Source organism: Sinohyriopsis cumingii, chromosome 7 (assembly GCF_028554795.1).
Source record: "Sinohyriopsis cumingii isolate HCF-2022 chromosome 7, ASM2855479v2, whole genome shotgun sequence".
NCBI lineage: Eukaryota > Metazoa > Mollusca > Bivalvia > Unionida > Unionidae > Sinohyriopsis > Sinohyriopsis cumingii.
The window spans coordinates 131,543,955-131,564,783 of NC_142967.1; the positions used below are offsets into that span (position 1 = coordinate 131,543,955).

General features: G+C 37.2%; 1 protein-coding gene across 1 annotated transcript in view; it reads right to left on the reverse strand.

Annotated features, from left to right (window-relative positions):
- Window positions 1-907: 907 nt before the first annotated feature.
- Window positions 908-20,829, reverse strand: part of LOC149796140 (calcium-activated chloride channel regulator 2-like) — a 39,710-nt gene continuing 19,788 nt past the window's right edge. Inside the window, exons 5-8 of the mRNA XM_089966056.1 lie at window positions 9,960-10,149; window positions 8,819-8,950; window positions 6,591-6,824; window positions 908-5,897 (exon numbers count right to left, since the gene is read on the reverse strand). Coding sequence (XP_089822182.1) covers window positions 5,620-5,897; window positions 6,591-6,824; window positions 8,819-8,950; window positions 9,960-10,149 — 834 coding nt within the window. The 3' untranslated portion in view covers window positions 908-5,619. The remainder of the gene's footprint in view (window positions 5,898-6,590; window positions 6,825-8,818; window positions 8,951-9,959; window positions 10,150-20,829) is intronic.

The window sequence follows — 20,829 nt, forward strand, 5'->3', positions numbered from 1 at the left end:
ATTTCGATCACTGATGACTAGGCTAATGTCTGCGACTGGAAGTTTTCTTGAAGATTCCTAAAGATTTTTGAAGCATTTTGTTATACGCGATTAGCGAGTTAATCTTTTCGGTAAAGTTACAAACACTTCATCGCTCAGGGAATGTGATTCCCGCATTAGATATACTCATAAATTTCTTTCCAAATATTAAACGCATTAATCTTTTTGCCATTATATATAATATACGCCGCGGTAATACTCTATTATAATATATTCTAAGATAATGTCGACAAAATATATTTTACCCACAATACTCACAGTCTCTGCAAAATATATTCTATCTAAATATAGTCACCATCAATATAAAAAATATTCTCACACAAAAAGAACATTATCTGCAAAATACTTTATATAGTATTGTCATGGTCAATAATAATGTATTCTGCTTGCTATATTTGCGGACAGAGAAAACAATATCCGCATAACTTATTTTATGAAGATAGTTGCGATCTATAATCGCAGTCGTAGGTAGCTTCATAAGTGTATTAGCCTGACTACTGCAACTAGTATAATAACTTCGCTTGTAGGCATCCACGTGGGGAGGCTCACCACGGGTTCATGTTTATCATGTATGCGATTCAAGGATGAATCCGTGATGAATAAAAGGCCTTCACATTATCAGTATAAAAAAAAGTCAGAATGCCTCATATTGATACTGCTTTACGTTTAAAAGTCTTGTGTATATATTTCAAGTGGTTGGTCATCGCATCGGTGCTACCGTCAATGTCGGAAACCTTTGAAGGACACTGGTTTTATTTAGCCTTCTGATTTCTGCTGGAATCAGAAATTATTAAATACTTCCAAACTGGACAGCGTTTGCCCTGATTACGTTCAGCCATTTTGAATAAAACAGAGATGCAAAATCACATTATTTTGCTATGTTCTTTATTTATCATTTATACAGATGACATATTTTGTAAATGTTTACAGAGCTAACACGAAATGTTCAAGTTTACATGTTGAAACAAACACATCCTTAGGGATAATATGAAGTCAAGTTGGCCTCTAAGGGGCCAATGAGAATTAACATTACGGCCGCAATTTTAAAATGAGTTGATATAAGGTCAATAAGAATTTGATGTTAAAAAGTACATAGCTTTAATAGCTTGAGTCGCTGTGGTATCAAGGGGGAAATTAACATTATCACCCCATTGTGTCATTTTTATTCTTAGGTGGATCAAAGAATGATGGGTAAAAGGAATAAGATTATGTTAAATATTACTTCATTTTTAGTGTCCAGCGCCCACACGTACTAATCACCACGCCCTCTAACTGACACCATCTACATTTGCGGACGAACACTCATTGATCTAGTGAACAACATCTACACGTACTTGCAAACTAAAAGAACGGGACTGATTACGCATATACAGAAACGTAGGATCATCATCGAAAAGTTTAGAAATGTAAACACACACTATACACACACGCATAATATAATATCGCACGCAATAGTATAGAAGTGCTTACACATGTACACAAAAAGTTCGGAGTGCGAACACGCTGTTAACACAAATATACTATCATACTGTCACACATAACAGAAGAGCGGAAAGGGGGTTTAAGTTTTAGTTGTGAAAGACATCTAAAGACATAAATATTGAAAATGACTGAATAGCATATCACTCTTTTTGAAAGGGCAGGGAGGCCCATAAAAGGGCAGTTGATTTTAGTCCCCAAAAAGCTATTATTTGGCCACACATTCCTTTAGTGGCCATATCTTGAAGATATTGGCCTCATCTGAAATTTAATCCAGTTTTGGCTGAAGCGTTCCTGCACATTTTCCATATTTACTCTTTCTCTCTTCCTTTTGCCCGCATCCCAACCTCTAAATCTTTATCTTATCCTCCCCCATGACTTCTCTAACTACATCCTTAGCTGCTGTTGTAAACGTGTCTTTTCTTACGTCCATTGGCTACAGAAGGTGTATAACTTCTTTGCAGTTAGCTTATAGCCTGTACTAACTTGCTCACTTCGCAATGTTGATTTGCCACGATGACAGAATTAACAAAGAAGCCCACAATGCGCAAAAAGCACCTGTATATAGAGTCTATGGGAGGATAAAACAGATTCGGAGGTTCCATTCAACTAAAAACGTGCGACATATTCCAGCCATGTCATGTTTTGCTTTACCCAATCAGAATTTAGGTTAAGATATGACGTCATTTTGAGATGAGTACGTTAAGGGACATTTTATATGACTTCCAGGGTCAAGGAGTGCCCTGAGACATTTTCATGCTAGCCAATCAATGCTCACACTGAAAGATTATCACAAAAGGCATAAGTGAAGAGGGTAGGGAATTTAAGTTTTTGTTTCATGTGGAAAACAAGACATACGAAAATACAAACATTCAGGCACAAAAACATATAGAATGTTGACAATAGTTTCAGTAGTTTCTGGCAGAGATGAGTGGCCCTAAAACGATTTTTGTTTTTAAAGTTACGGTCTACTTTAGTGAACACGCCTCTCAGGCTGTACTCCACAGTCAGTACATATATTTGAAAATCGGTCTCCACGCCAAGGATTGTCAAAGATGGAGCGGGAAAAGTTAGGCTGATTAGCATCAATTTCCCAATTCTCATTTATCAAGTTGATGGACTCTTCGTGTTTTGGCCATTGCTGCTCCTGTCGTTGAGGGAAGAACTGATATTGTACCTTTTGTTTCTCCTCTTCCTATTCCCATTTCTTTCCTTCCAGTTCATCATGCTGCTTGGAGACTACGAACACTGCTGCCAGAAGTACGATTCGTTTAGCTAAGTGAAGTGTACAACAAGAAAATAAGTGTTGTCCTTGGTCTGACCATTGTGACATTATGACTGCTTCTTTCTTCTCTTGCAGATGGAGTCTGTGTGTCACCTATGTCTGAGTCTGTGTCGTTTCATTTCTGGATGGAAAACACCATGTTCACTTTTATCCATGCGCCTGTGCTACAAGTTTGCTTTCAATAGTCTCGCACTACTTCTCTCAGACTTGATTTCCAAAATATTACCAAATTCTGCCTACAAGGTCACATTCACTGTTAGCAAGAGGGCCGATGTAAACTGAAAGTTCCACATGGGGTTGCCTAATTTTATAGGGTGGAATGTTCCTTGTTACTGCCTTGGTCTGGAATGAAAGTGAATCCACACAAGCATTCTCATCCTGAATAATCGGCGGTGAATCCAATGTTGTAATGTTGTCTCCCGTGGCTTCAAACAGAGTCAAATAAAATTTTAATGGGCAAAGTTAAGTTTAAACGAATGTTAAACAACGGGTATCCGTTTCGGATCACTTCTATATTGTACATGTTGAAGCGTTGCAACTTGAAAGGATTTTGATCGATGAGCAAACGTTGAGGCAGCTGTCCTTGGAAAACATGATCTTGGATCTTGGATGGGAGTTCAGAGGCAATAGTGAACGTTTTGACTTGCACTTGTACAGGATACTTGACTATCATTCTGGCCAGAGCTTGATTGATGTCGTTTCCATCTTGAGGTAAAACTTCCATTCGTCGTATATAGAGTATATCTTCTTCGATGATAGTTTTGTAATTGTTAGGATTTGACATCGAATGGAACACTGTGCTACTTCAATTCCATCTCAGTCTTACCTCTTCCATTCAACAATGTCTTTCAACCATAAATCCAAATGCAAACGATGAATAATTTCTGAGCTACGCCCTTCTTTGATTTTCTTTCCATGCTTATGAGCACAGCCAGATGGGTTTGTTTTCGTATATCAGGAAATTCTCAACGTAAGCTAGTTAAGAGTGAAGGTCCAAACTGCTGCTGACCAGTTTGTTGTTCAGGTACATATACACTTAGGATGCATGACAATTTATGAAAATGTTGACGGGAGCTGCTCTAGTATCGTCACCTGGATGGATTAGTACTCTCACTTTTGAGAACTTTAGCTTTCTGGTTGAAGTAACTGTTATTCATATCGATTTAATCATCAGTTTGTTCTTTGATTTCAAAGTCAATAGAAGCTGGGGTGGTCAAGGCGATTAAATTCATCAGAGGCATGCCATATAGATCAAGTTCTGTTTTGGGACATTCGCAAGAATATCGATACATCGTATCTTTTAGCAATCAAAACTATCCACACAATCGGGGAGTTGGACTCTGTCCGGGTGCATTTATAACTTCCCCATTGGAAAGCAAATGAACCATCACTTTATTTGAGACGAACGAAGCTGGATTTTGAGTATACTTCAGCACTATTTTCTAACCTCGTATATGTTGTATGCGCATAAACCAAAATCAATTCCAGCTTCTCCTCAGTTTGTAATACAGACGTTATATACACTTTCAAAGCTTTAAAGATATATTGAGGTCTCTCTCATAAAAAAATTTCATCTTTTCAGATTCCCTGGCAAAGCTTCAAACCTGACAACACGTTAGTATCACAGATATTACAGAAACATGGTGTGCTCATCCAATCTGGGAAATGTACGGTGTACTGTTTGCTACCTAGTCACATTTGTATGATGGGTAATTAATGACAGGGCAGATAAAGCTAATATAGATGCCCCGCAGTCACCCGTGTCTGAATGAATGATTCCATATACTGACTTCAAATATTGTATAAATAACATGGTTGTAATTACTTGGCAAAATATATTGCATGAAAACTTCACAAACAAACCTAAAGACATCGAACTCACTGCTGGCGAGTTTCATCTCTTGCTTAGAACAAAACCGCAGAGACGAAGTGGTGTTGTGCCGATTACACATTGGCCACACATTCTGACTAGAATTAATCATCTGCGTGATATACATATACTCTTTATTAATGAAATCGTTTCCGTGCTTGTCTGTGTAATATGTATGTAGATTGATCAGTTAACCACACTTACAATTCAGAGTATTTGAACTTCTGCACATTTTCTAACTCTTGTAGTAAAGCAACGACAAGTATATCCGAAAGACATGTTTTATCGAAAATTAATATAAATGAGATAAGACGTATTAACACTCCTAATTCTGTCAGAAATTTTTTTTCTTCTTCGTGTTTTAAAAAGGCAGATGATTTGCATCTAATTAGCATAACGCTGAAATTTCAAGCTCCACTGTTAAGAGCGAAGTATCACAATTTGTCAAATATGAATCTGTAATTTACTTTATATTTGATTCAAATATATTTTAAGATACTTTTCAACTGCCTTCGCATTACAGATTCATGATATTTTAACTTTTACGAGACCTATTTATATTATTCTCCACCCCCGGGCAAGGGAATAAATGAAAATGCAAAAAGTGTCATCTGTACTAGCAAAGATCGACATGAATGGACATGTTGCAGTTTCACTAAATCTAAAATAATGATAACAAATGTCGCAATAGACTCTCGTGTCGGTTTTGAGTGAATGTGAGTGTTTGCGTGTGTGATATGAAACAAAAACAATAATGATTCAAATATTAAAATAATTGCAGTATTATTATCTCTCTCAAATATGATATCCGCAGCCAAGTTCGCATATTGTATAATTTCATATTAACGGTATTTAAATATAAAGCAGGAACCTAATTTTCAGTTGAATAGATGTTCACATTAGCAATAGAGATATGCCACCGAATGTATGGTAAATTAAGTTTTGCCTATGACAAAGAAAATGTGGCAATGTTTGACAATTTCCCAGCATTTCCAATGCTATCCACACCGCGGATCACAATGGCGTAGTGAAGTTTGCAATGGAAGTCGACTTGATCAGGTGGAGCCTTCCAAACACAATGTTCCTGAAAACCAAACGTAACCCCCCTCGGCACAATATTGGTCCGAATCAATCTGTGCATGGGGAGGTTGTGCTTATTGGTCACTGAAAGTAGTTCTCGCACATCGTCAATGTTTACACCACTGAAAAGTTCATAGTGATCCACTGAAAATAGAAAGAACATTTTTGCACATAGTCATTTCATTATGAAATTTTAATTTACGACGGTTGAGTAATTTGACAAATATCCAAACAACAATGGTCAATATTATCAGATAATTTCTTGTGTTTGTGGTTGAGCCGCAGCCATTTCACCTAGAAGTTCTCTTAGAATCTTTTTTTTTTTTTTTATCTAGTTCGTAGGTAACACCCAGCTTGATTGGAATATATGTGTCGTGACATCGTTAATGTAATTAAGGAATTTACATGCATATTATTCCTGTTGGTTTCTTAGAACCATTTATTCCACATGAAGCTCATTTGTATTATAATATACATTGCGTGCGTAATACATTTTGGTGATTCTGTGGTACTACATTCAAATCAGATCTTTCGTGTACATGACGCATTCACCGAGCGTCTAAGCACTTTGCATTTGTTCTGCTCTGGAAATCCTAAAACTATTAGTTTCAGATGAAGAATGATTATCCAGTCTGAGCCAATCAATCGACACATGTCAAAACTAACGTATTTCGTGACTTAATGAAGCAAAGCCTCAAATTCAAATTCCCGCTCAAACGTTTTATGATCTCCAGGCATGCTCTATGCAAACCTGCCATAAAAACTATAAAAAAAATTAAATGGTATGTATACGAAAATTAGAAATCAAAAGAAAAAGATATCTTGCACGTGATATACCTTTATCTTCATCTAAATTATCACCAGGCGCTGTCCACGACAACATGGCTGTCTTGTTCACTTTCGAGATTTCTACCACATGCAAATCGGCGATACGTGATGGTGGAATTACGTCCTTTGTTGAGTTTAGATCTTCAGCCCGAGCGATATCAAAGATATGTCCTGTCAGCTGCCTCAAAGTTGGCGCATTAATTGATCGTTTTACGGTTTTTGATTTCCATGGAATATCGAAGTCTAAGAGGATAAAAAGTCAGTATAGCAAGGTCAAGATCACCCGTTATCTCTTACCATGTACTATTTTTATACAGGTATTCTACGTGACGCGCAATTATTACATTTTCTGTAACCGATTAATTTCTTCACATCATAATCTGTAACAAATCTACTTCTTTCTTAAGACCGCTCCTGTGGCCTAGTGGTTAGAGCGTCCGCCTCGGATGCGGGAGGTCATGGGTTCGATCACCGGCCGAGTCATACCAAAGACTTACAAAAATGGTACTAACAGCTGCTTCGCTTGGCGCTCAGCATTATGAGGTTAGTGTTAGGACGGGTCGTCCTGGTGTCAGGATAATGTGACTGGGTTGGATATCACGCTACATGTCTACGACATGATGCCCCACTGCTAGACATCACTATAAACTGTCACAATGCAGACATCGTAGCGATATGACTGAAAAATTGTTAAAGCTACGTTAAAAATCCAAATCACACACACAACACACACACAAACACACACACACACATTTCTTTCTTAGCCTGAATATAACTTAAGATGTAGTGAATAATTTTAAAACGTTCGTCAATACTTTAAATGAAATTGAACTGAACCTTGCCATAATAATTTGTTAACAAATAAATCCAACAACATAACTCTCTCTCTCTCTCTCTCTCTCTCTCTCTGATGTTAATATTCTATTTTGTATATGGATCATTCATCTCCAGAGTCATTCGTGATATATTATTGTTTCAATCTCGTTCCACGTGAAAGGAAGCTGACACACGAGTGCTTCATTTTTTTACATACTAAGCACAGTATTGTAATATACTTAGAGTATGTGCAATTTGTATCGTAATAAACCTAGCTTATGTACCATTTCTATTCACGTCTCCTTTTATTGCTTTGTTAGATTTTAGTGATTACTTGTTGATTATTGAGAGTCTGAGTTCAGAAGATATTTCTCAGTAAGAATAATTGGCCAATTTCTAGGTGCAGACTTCAAAATTTGCAAACTGCTAGTTTTGTAAAATGGACGTCCTTAACATAAGGAACTATCCGGGTACATTTAGATATGAGTGTCTTGAGATAGGATTCATTGCTTGTATTAGGTGTTTGGGTCGTGTTTTTTAATGCATGGCGTGATACACAAATATTCAGCTCGAAAAGGTTTACTAATAGGTCATACTAATATAAAACGTGAGAAAAACCATGCAAGTTTGAAATTAGAGTCTTGTGGTGTGTGGTCACAAGGTGGTTAGTGATAAATCACTGTACCGGTTGCGCGTTTTAAGAACAATTCAGAAGACAACGGCTGTTGTCTTGAGGTGCTTGGAAATATGGGAAAATGTGGACTATCAAATCACGCTGGTGTTTGATTCGCTAAGTATAAAATCCATTGCGTGTAACAACATGATTTTCAGATACACATGTAATAACACTTAGTGACGTAACAAATGGCGTTATAGCCTTGTGCAAAGGAAAAGTGTAACGACATAGACATCCGAATGTATTTCAAAATAATTTCACTAAGTTATTCTACGGTTTGGTCAAATAAAATTAGTAATTTTAGTCATGTCAGAATCAAAATCTTACATATGAGTTCATTTGAAACACGTCAAATAATTTAATTCTTTCACTAGCCAAAGATAGAATTTATTCGAATCGTTTTATAAATTTCTTGTAAACTATTGTAAGCTTGTGTATATATGATATTTTTACACGGTCTCCGTTCTAATTGGTTTCAATATTTTCCCGCTGAGGGGTATATACAATACACTGTATATATTTTTCTGCTTTATTGAAAATTAAACTGATAAACAATGTTCTTTTTAGGAAAATTAAAGTTAAAGAAAATTAAACCAAAGCTTGTAAGTTGGAATAAACCAACAACTCTTACGACAACAGCAATTAAATGTATGCAATTTGCAATATTTAGATTAAGCAATTTCACTGTAGCAATAGAAGATGTTTAACTGTATTGCCGATCTATCTATAATCTGTGACGACTTACCATCCACTACGCTGTCCAAGACAAAAGTATCTGCAGCGTTCTCGACACGGGCAGACACCTGGTAGCGACCTGGCAGGGACAGATTCATGAAGGCTCGTGAATAAATACCATCGTCTTTCGTCATGTCTATTCCTGTAGTAAATACAGACAAATAAGAGAATAGTCAGTGTTGATTTGGCGAGGTGTTCGGTGTTATTTCAGCTCGCAATGCAATCTGACATCTTCTTTACTTTTGTTGCACACAATAACAAATATTATCATGAAACATACAATTAATAGACTTCATTATACTTTGCACAACAATTTCGCCATACATTTGGTAAGTGTCTAAACAAACACAGTTGCAAGAATGTTTATATATGCTTATTACTTTGCCATGGGCGGATCACAATTTGATATACAAATTGTATTGGTATACCAAATTGCTTTATACCAACATTTTAAAAGCCATATTATTTTTAATGTATGTGGTATAAAGAGAGAGAGAGAGAGGATATGGAGTATATGCTCTGAATGATTGATATACTTCGATATGTATACATTTTTCATTAATAAGAAATTAGTCTTTTTACAACAATTGGTATATCAAAGATGCAACATTATACTGTGCATAAAATGTATTGATATCACATTCAAATAATATATTTGCATTTCCAGCGAAGCTAAAATTGGCCACAGGCAAATGTATATTGACAGAATGAATCAACTCTTCACATCCCAGCCCAGTGTCCGCTAAAAAAAAAATGTAGCTCTGTACCGTTTGCGGCGGGGGCCCCGAGTGGCCGAGTGGTCTAAAGCGCTTTCCGTTAGGGATCACTGCCATCTCACCTCTGTCTGCGCCGGTTCAAGCCTCGGATTCAGCCAATGTGGGTATGTGAGAAAGCTTTCCAGTAGCTTCTCGTGGGTCGGTGGTTGTTTCCGGGGTTTTCCCGGGTTCTTCCTCCACCATTAATACTGGCCGCCATGTATAGCCTATCGTGTGCTGAAAAATGGCGTTAAACCCCACAACAACAACAACAACAACCGTTTGCGGCTATTCACAATCCTCTTTGCAAATTGATCGATTGCTTATTTAACACATAGCTTAATAGTCACACATTTTGTTCGTGTAATAGATATCATGAAAGTTAATGTTTCTCACCTGCACCATTATCATACAAAACCATTGTTGTCTGCTTTGCATGCGGATCGTTAATTGTAGCCATGACATTCATGCCAACCACTGGCAAAAACCCGTGCATCACGTGCACGTAGAACTCTACATATGAGCGCCCCGTGTCAGCTTTTACTACGTGTATGTCTAGTCTAGTAAGAAGTTCATTCTGGTAGTTCTGGAATATTATTAATGGATATGATAAGAAACATTGATACAAGAGTTCAATAATGATCTCGTGCTATCCGACAATTTCCGCCCTTTAATCTGTACATTTGTAGCAATAGCGTCAAAATTGTAATGCACTATATTTACCTGATTGGTGAAATTTGATGGGTCATTTGTAAAAACGAGACAAAATCAATATGAACATTACATTTTGTAATTTTGTTTAAAAAATAATCAATTCATATGGTATGTGATAAGAAGTATTCTCCTCAACAAAAGGTAAAACTGTATAAAGATGATTAGGACCTTGCTTCCCATAACAAGCATTTATGGAAGCATAAACAAGCGAAAAAACAACTTTATTGTACTATTGCCACAAACCTATGTATTTATAATTTTGTCAATAATGTTATCTGTCGAAACTGAGTGACTACATGTTCACATTGATTTGGAAGGGTTTATCCTCCTAAAGATTTGTAAGCTTTTTTTACATTTACATTTTGAGAACATTTTTTCTGCATGATATCAAGCAGCAGAGAGACTGAGCCCACCAACTATTTCGTCAAACAGAACCTTCTATCGAAAACACTCTTGATAGAAGATTTGTCTTCACAAAATAAACCCTTCTAGTCAGAAAACACTGATAAATAGGCTTTCTCCGCTGACCAGAAGGGTTATCTCATAAAAAATATCTACCTATATAACTACTTCTCGATACAAGGGTCTACTAGACGAAACACTCGGTGTTGTTTCAGTCTCTCTGCTGCTTGAAATACAAAGTATTTCTAACTAAAAATTGTATCTAATCCTATTCGATACCGTGTCCGAGGATCATGTAAATTTATTGTTACAAATCCGTGTGGTTTTGCCTGAGCACGACTAAAGAAATTTCTGAATTTATTTATGTCCATGTCACCGCTGCACCAGTCTGATGAATATTTCGTAACGTGTGTGCGTCAACGCCGTTAAATACCGCAAGAACGTTACAGTTATCTCTGATCACTTTCGGGATTTGTGTATATCGTTGAGTTACATAAATCACATCAGTGTTTTTATGCCTGCCGCGTGAAAATATCCTGGTGGGGTTTGATTGTTTGTCCAACATGATATCATCGTACACAACTAAATTATTAATACTCCCATCAATATCATCGATACTCGGTGCTTCATCAATATCAGTTATAAAATCAACAACATCTTCTTCACTTATCGATTTTGCACTTTCGTTAAAATCTTTTAACACGCTGTAGCATCGCTGATCGTCCACAGATGGGGCTATCAAATATAATTTATCCCACTTCATCCACTTCATTATTAAATTAAGTAACAACTGCGTCTTACCCGACCCAGATGGGCCTATAATAATCATTCGAACAGAATTTGGTAGCACTGAGTTATGTTTAATTGGCTCTCGTCGCTTTGACGCAGAAAAGTCAGTAATCTCCATTAGATATATCATAAAAATAATATGGATTTATATTGTGTGAAATGCCGAGCACGTACCCCAACTGCGGATATGACAACAATTACAACAAAAAATAATCGACAAGCGCTTACAGGCAAGTGTGAACGATGTGGCACAAAAAAGTTTAAATTTATTATTAAAAAAAGGAGGTGATATCGCAGCCAAGTTAGCCAAGTTACCAGGAACACCATGGGCTAAATACCCAGGAGAAAAACATCTTCCAGGATATAATTACTGTGGTCCTGGAACCGGACTTGATATCAGACTTGATGCTCAGGATCAGCCAAATCCAGGTGAGTATCCGATAAATGCTATTGATAAGGCGTGTCATGCTCATGATGTAGCTTACCGAAGTAAGGATTTACAACAGCGCCATCTCGCGGACGTGAAATTAATTCATACGTTAAATGTCATCACTGATAAATCTTTCAAAGAAAAGTTAGCATCCTGGTTGATAAAATCCGCAATGAAATCTAAGCTTGTATTAGGCGCTCGTAATTAATTATAATGGAGTCTATTTATTATTCCCCAAGAGGATACTGGAGGGGTAGCGCAGCAATTAGTAAACTTGCCAGTGCAGCAAAAGTTACAAAAGTTGCTGCTAAAAATTGGTTATCCCGACAGGCAATATGGCAAATTTATCTATCGCGCCCTAAACAAATTCACTTTGCACATTTCGATGTTAGTGTACCAAATGAGGTTCATCAAGCTGATATATTATTTCTGCCACATGATACTATCCGAAGACGTACATACAAGTACGCGTTAACTGTAGTTGATGTTGCAAGTAGATACAAAGATGCTGAACCGTTAACGACTAAAACAGCATCTGAGGTTGCTTCTGCGTTTGAACGAATTTATCAACGTGGTCTGCGATGGCCAAATTTATTACAAGTTGATCCTGGCAAAGAATTTCAGGGTGCAGTATCATCGTTGATGAAGCAACATAACGTCACCATCAGACGAGGACATACTGAAATTCAGCGTGATCAGGCAATTGTTGAGCGATTTAATCGAACACTTGCTGAGCGGTTATTTGGATATCAATACGCGAAGGAATTTATTCAGGATACGAGATCGCGCGAATGGGTTGCAAGATTACCAAGCGTGATAGCTGCGCTAAATAATGAGATTACACGAACAACCAATATGAAACCTGCCATCGCGATCACAAAAAAACATATACCCGTACGACGTGATTCTTCAGCACAGCCGATACTGGGTGATGTTACAGTTAGATATTTATATGAACCGGGTGAACTTGAAGGTGGTAAACGAAGAGCGACTGATCCTATCTGGAGTGTTACCACACACAAGATATCTAACATAACAAGATCCACTGGTAGACCAGCAATCTACAGGTTGGATTCAACTGCTCCTCAACGTGGATTCACACGTGAGCAATTACAAGTAATTCCCGAGGACACACAATTACCACCGCGATCACTTAACTAGCGTTAGCACCCCGACGTCGATTGTACTCAAGACAGGTCAACATGATATTATCACGTGTATGACCGCGATTGTTATCTTTTCTGTCTACGGTAAATTGTCTTGAATTTTTATTCGAATACTGCCATAGCATTATACAATTACAGCTCGCGCAGTGATTATTCTGCTGTTGTTTTAACTCAATAATAAATTCAACATCAAGGTCGAAATCGCGATTACTTTTTTGTCACTCTGTTTGTAACCGGCGATTTTTTTTTCTTATTATGTCGCTGTTGTTTTCATTATTAATTTTATCAGCTATTGAATCTTCCAAGACAATTCTTCGCAGTTGAGATATTCTTCTGACTCTGGACACAGCCAAGTAGACTAAGTTTGACCATTCGATTCGATCATCAACAATCCAGACAGTTGTATCACTGATAGTTAGTCCTTGAGATGAATGAATTGTCATTGCGTATCCTAGCGTCCACGGGGATTTATTCATTTTTAGTGCATCTTTGACAGCATTAATATCAACTAACACAATATCATTCAATACTAAATTCTGTTTCTCTGTTTTCCCAGGAATATCAACATCTATATTCTGTAACCGCGTATCAGCTGGTCTATAACATAACGGCACTGGCAACATTGGAAACGTTTCTTGTTGTAATTGAAATAACTGCTGTTGAAGTGTGTTTCTGACTATCTTTCTACTTGCCACTATCAAATCGTCTGGTTTCCACGAATTCCAAAAGTCGCTCATTAAAGTTTCAGGAATCATCTCGCGCATAATTTCACATTGAATTTTATCCGGCTGTAATCTGATTAATGTTTTAAATTCTTTCAACGTTGCATCAAGTGCTCTATGATCATCAGACACTTCTTTGTAATAATCAACAAAATCTTTTAACCAATCATGAGGAGATGCGCCGACAAACGGAGGTGGTTGACCGTGATCGCCGCACATAATCACTGCAGTATTTTTCGTTAGCAGCCAATCAAGAAATGTTTTTAATGTTTCCAAGGGCACCGTACATATCTCATCCCAAATTATTTTCTCTGGAATATATTTTGTTCCCATTCGATCTGACGTCCACACACCGCCGCTGTATTTGAAAAAGCTGTGATAAGTACAAGAATTGACTCCTCGTTGTTTCATTTCCCTGGCTAGTGTGTGTGTAGGTGTTAGCACAATCATATCCGATTTTCCAAATAATTCAATCGCTCGAGTTGTCTTACCAGACCCACCCGGCCCGTTTAAATAAACGGTTCTGTGTCTAGTGGTTGGATCATGCACAGATGGCAACATTGACTTTGTCGTCGACATTTCTGATAATTTACAATAATCATCCTTAATTGCAACATCAGCGGATTCACAATATTCATGTAACATCTCCGCTTTTATTCTCCACGAACTCCATTCATCGTTGCTTGTAAAAGCCAGTGATTCTAAGTATCTTTTATTGATATAAAATGAATCCGTTGCAACTCTAACTGCGGTGTCAGGAAATCGATTTATCATTGATAGCAAATTTATAGAAACATAAGCCAGCATTGAAGATCTTAGATGTGTGTATTGAGGCGATTCTCCGTCGATATAACTTACAATTGTGCCCAACTTTTTCCCGTCGGACAAGAACACATCCTCCCGATTACAAAATATATTTCTCGCAACAGCGTCAGCAATTATAAAATCTAGTTCAGCATCATCGATAATCAGTCGCGAGTGATGTAGTTTGTGATCATATGCAGCACCTTGAGTAAATTTACCAATTATTCTTCGTCCGAGATCTTTTGCTATTTTTTCACTATTGCTGAGTTTGATCTTAAGAACTTTAGGAGCCTCATCAATAATGACATCCATCGGGGTATTTGGACTCTCTTGTGCATACTCGCTAATAACTTCATCTACACTGACACGCTCCGGTGTTGGCAACCAAACTGAGGTCTGCGGTCAATATGATATGATTGCTTCACTGACAGTCAACGATACCAGTATTCGGCTGTCAAGCATATATCGCAATAACACTATTGGTACCCAGCGCTTTTCACTGAAGTGTCTGCCAGACCAAACATAACAGCACGGATGAAGTCTCGCGGCGAATTCAAACGAAGTCACACGAGCAAATCCTGTCAGGTCAAAGTCGGGTAAAGGACCGTTTATAGCAACTCGTGTCATCGAGTTCGTGGGATGTCCAAATCGCTTAAAGTATTCGCGACACTCGCCCATCCCGAGAAAGCTTCCTGGGTAGCAAGCAATCATATCCACGGAAATCATATCCCGGTAGTCATACCGGGTATTCCACAACCCGCCATGCCCATACTCGACACAACTCAAATGTATATCCGAAAGAAACTGACTTCGGGTTGGTCTCCACGAATTTCTTTCTCTTGCGGCGTGAGCGGCAACACTTGGAACTGTAAAACAATTAACCAATAACTGCTCAATGTTTTCTTTCACATATTTCTCTGCGAGTTTTTTCATTTGTTGTTGCAACGACTCCGTCCGGTATAATTCACCGTTGGGTTTTACAAATTGATCATATTCGCCATCTTCGGAACTCCTAAATAACCACACCGACACAGGGTCGGTTTTACTCAGCGTGTAAATAACATCAAATATGTTTTCTGAGTAAAGTTTGACAACACGATCTCGTGGAAATATTGTAACTGCATCAGTCCAGGCATGAGAGTTATGATCAATAATTTCAATCGGTGATCCTGATTTTTTATAATGCTTCGAATTATATAATATTTCCCCGGTTAGTGTTTTTACTGTTATTGAAAATTTTAATTTACTTGATAGCACAGCAACAACATTTATTGATGCCCCAGTATCCTTGACTTGCTCAGCCCATGCTGATATTTTTTCACGTCGCAGATCGGTTAAACCGTTTCCTCGTTTTGCGTTTTTAAAATGTTCCATTACTCGCTCGGCTACACAATTTAACGCCAACGACGAAGTCATTTTCATCGGGGTGAGTTTATCAATTTTTGGTTTTTTTACCGGATAGATTCCATAAACGACTGCGGTCACAGGATACGCTCGAACGTAATATGGTTTATCAATCCCGGTCAGCATTCCTGGTTTGGAATCTTTACTTAACAGAATGGTCTCTCCGTTAGCAAGAACGGGGTCGAGTTTGTCACGGATAATCCACGTATCGGAATCTGCTTGCACAATAAATTTTATTCTGAAAAAATATTTCTTACCGCGTTGATGTTTATCAAGGGGAAGATAATCAATAATTGTTTTGCTCGGGCATCAGTCATTGTAGCATCGATGACTTCGTCAACATCAATGCTGTCAACGATGATTTCGTCAATGTCGCGGATAATTTTAAATGACGACCATACATGAGATGCGCCGTCGTCGCGGAATTCTTTTTTGGCATCCCTGATAATATTAAATAGATCAGTTAGATTCCGTCGTCGTGAGTCTCTGTTTAGTCTGTCAAGATCGAATCTCCCGGCGCCAAATAACTCCTTCATATTATATTTAAGACAAATATTTAAATAAGAAATATTATATATATATATATATATATATATATATATATATATATATATATATATATATATATATATATATATATATATATATATATATATATATATATATATAAATGAATAACTGCAAGTGGTTAAAAGTTGGATCTGTAACAGTCTGTAATAAGCCCTGCAGGAAGGAATTCTGCGGTGAACACATACAAAGCATCAAACGAGGAAGCACAGGACCGATACCGTGTCTTCGATGTGGCATTGGGGTCAGGGGTAAAACACAGTTATGTGCAGGATGCGGAGGAAAGCGATACCGTGAACTCAAGCGATACTACAATAAAAAAAATAATGGAGATGCGCTGAAATCCGAGAGTGATTATATAACTAAGTTTTCAGACAAATTATAAATTAGACAAATATATTATTATATAAATGAGCCAAGAATTTGTCCCACATCCAACCATTAAGAATTATGAAGCATCTCGCGAGGGAATAGTGAGACATCGTAAATTGAAAAAACCAGTTGGTGTTGTTAATAATACTGGTTATCTAAGATTTAGGGTTTCTGGAGGCAAAAACTATTATAATCACAGGGTCGTGTACGAGTGTTTCCATGGAGAGATCAAAGATGGTCTTGTAATTGATCACATTGATGGACAGAAACTTAATAATAATTTATCCAATCTGAGATCTGTGACGCAGAGCGAAAATTGTAGGGCTGGTAATACTGGTCGTAACAATAATAGCGCCAAGAAAGTTGTATCCATAAATTTAAATACAAATGAAGAAATAATATTTCAATCGATATATGCAGCTGGCAAGCATTTTGGTATTTGTAGTGCTTCGGTACGAAGAGTCGCAGAAAAAATATATAAATCCGCGTTGTCAAAAAAATATAATAAGTAGAAAATTATTTTTCATTATTGTTAGGTAATTTACTATAATCCGAGGATTTTCCAAACGGAGATAACTCTACAGCGACTGCGTAAAAGTCAATGATACAATTATTTCCCCCTTGTCACCTTGACAAAGTCAAGGATGACAAAGTCAAGGATGACAGCGCGTTATAACACTTCACAGGTAACAGCAGACGGTTTTCTGCACAAGGAAGTAAATAACTTCCCTTTATTTTATCACCTTGATAAAATCAAGAATGACAAAGTCCTTGATGAAATCAAGGGACAAACGCGTATTTATATTTTTTTCCTTGATGAAATCAAGGATGAAATCTTTATTTTATTACACTTGTTCGGGTTTATGGTACATCTGTATTTTTCACACGATCATATTTAAGAAAAGATATTTTAAACAAATCACGCTGAGCAATTTTTGAACTTCCAGGTATCAGTCGGTTTATATACAATATCGTCCGAATAATATACGGGGTTTCGAAACCCAACGAAGTTGCACAACTTTCTCCGTTATCGCCCCGTCAGGGTGGTCTTTTACCACCCAACGGGATTGATTTTGGGGAGGGAGTGCAACTTTGTTGGACGTAGAATATAACCCCGCATCTGTCTGTGTTGTCTATATGTTTGTACCGTCCTAGGATAAGTTAGAATTAAGTTATATGTTTGTACCGTCCTAGGATAAGTTAGAATTAAGTACTAGGATAAGTTATATGTTCTGTGTTGTCCCTATATGAACCTTGCTAGCATATCAAATGGTAAGCTAGGGGTTCACAAATGGCGAATGTCTCGTCGTTCGCAAACACACCCTCTGGGCTCTCTAGACTGTTATTTGACAGGTTAGGTGCTCATTGGGGGTCGTGTTTCCGCTCCTGAGTTTGGTAGGATGTCATAAGACACCCTAGAGACTCAAAGGAGATGTGATGTTTTTTTATTTTAAATATATAAAAATATATATAAATATGAATCACGAAAATATCAATAATGTGATTGATGCTATTAAAAAATTAGAAAAACAAGGATTTAATTTATCACTAAATCCTGAAACAATTCTGTCTGATTTTGAATCATTATATGAATCTAAATGCGCAGGGCGTTATATTCTTCCTGCTCAATATCGATTCATAAAGATGATTCAAAATAATTTGTATAAATCGCTGGCCAGCGTAGAAGAAGCACAAATAAATGAATGTGTTCCATTGTCTCGTGCAATTGAAAAGATCAGGCTGGCATTGGCAGTCGAGTATGAAACTAAAAAGATAATAAATAATCGCGTTAGAAAATTGAAACATTGTATGTCCCTTGATAAAATCAAGGACAAAGTCAGCGATGACAGCGTCAACGAGGAAGTAAATACCTCACCTTGATTTACTTAGAAATCGAGTACCTTGATAAAATCAAGGAAGTGAAATCGAAAGTAAAAAAAATATTACTTTTTTTTACCGTCCGATTTACTAGTAAATACCCCAGAATAAAGTATTTTTACTGCAATATCTTATCAAGATGATCCCGTGAAATACACGAGTGAGCATAATTCATGATTTGGTCTGGAAAACACATGATCATTGTGATATGATTCTCTTGTTGTTTCAACTGTGATTCTGTCAGTAAAAAATCATCATTACCGTATTTATCAATAACTATTTTAACTTCACCTATCAACGACGTTCCGCTGAATACTTTTTGATATATTCTTCAAGTACTTGTTTGTCGTGTATGAAACATTTCACGTGCTGATACATGCTATATTTTTTTTATCATTTAATATAATTTATTGTGACAGTGACGTTGTCACTGACGGTGATGACACTGTTATTGTTGCCGACATCACTGTCGGCGTCGGTGACATCACTGTCGTCACTGTCAGAGAGATCACTGTCACTAACAATAAAATCACTGTCGGTGCAAATGTCAGAGACACTTTCATCATCATCATATTTTTTATTTTAGGTATTTGACTTGAAAATCGAAGATTTTTTGGACATTATTATAACATGATATTATTAATTGAAAATCGTTTCACGATTTGAAAATCCTTGGAGTGGAAACACTCTAGGATTAAAAGTCCTTAGGACTTGAAAATCGTTTCACGATTTCACCAGCAAATTAATACTAATAGTTTCATGTCTCAGGTCCAAAAGTCTACCCTGTTGGTCAGTGACTTTAAAATTCATCCTTGTCAGCGTTGGATTTAAACACTGTAGAAATACTGGATTGATTGGTTCTTGTACAATATAAAACCCAGGTGGTTCTTTAGGAGTAAATGAGTATAGTATAAACCCTTACTGGGCTCGATTTGATACTGTTGTGTCTATGTTGTAGCTGCCATCAATTGCGTCACACACAAGATTGACCGCGACCACTTCAGTGATATTTACGATTCCCGGAGAAATATGTCTGCCATCGCTGGCTGTCGAATTGTCATGTCTGAGGATAGTTGGAGGTGGTAGTATTTTTTTGTGTTGATCAAGTATGTCATCGAAGTACTCATCGACGACATCAGTGACAAATTGTTTTAATATGACCGGGGAAACGTATCCTGGTAATTTAAAATTCGGTAGTTCAGCTTCTTTCAGCGAGAACTTATCCAAAAATAGTTGTTTAAAGATGGGTTTACTGTCAATTACTACCTGAATTGCTCGCTGGTTAAGATATTCAATATCTGCGGCAAGTTGATTTAATATCTCAATTTGTTTAATAATTTCGCTGCGTGAACTTATATCAAAAATATGTTCTTGGAAGCGTTGCCGTAGATGCGCTAGTTGCGCTCTATGCGACACATTAATAATTTTAAGATATTCAATAATTTCGCTTAGACGAATTCTAGATACACGATATTCTCCATCTGGATATTGAACACTAGTAAGCCACAACAAAAATTCAACGACACGATAATCACTAGACGTTGACTCTTTTATATTATCAAAAAGTTCTTTGTATGGCTGTATAAATTCATGATATGACTTATTATCGGTGATATAATCAGACTTTTTTGGTTCAGGTGGTATCGGTGGTGTCGGTGGTGGATTTTCAGGCCATCCTAATACTGTTCTGATTGAACTGTTATAAATGTCTACGGCGTAACCCGGTGAAGCGACTTCGATGATCGTTGACAACGTTGGCTCGTGAGCACTTATTGATATTTTTGCTTCTTTTTCCGTGATACGCTTTATTTGACGCTGTATTTCTTTGTTGATTTCTTCTATCTGATAAGACCCTGTTGGTAAATGAATGACGTCCCAATCTGGAGTACCGTCGAGGTTATTCTGATACGAAAATACAAATGAATTATCTGGCAACTGTCCGTGAAATGATGTCGACCTGATGTTGGGCCAACTGTGATATACTCGTAATTGTGCCAGTGCGATTTCTTTTACTGGAA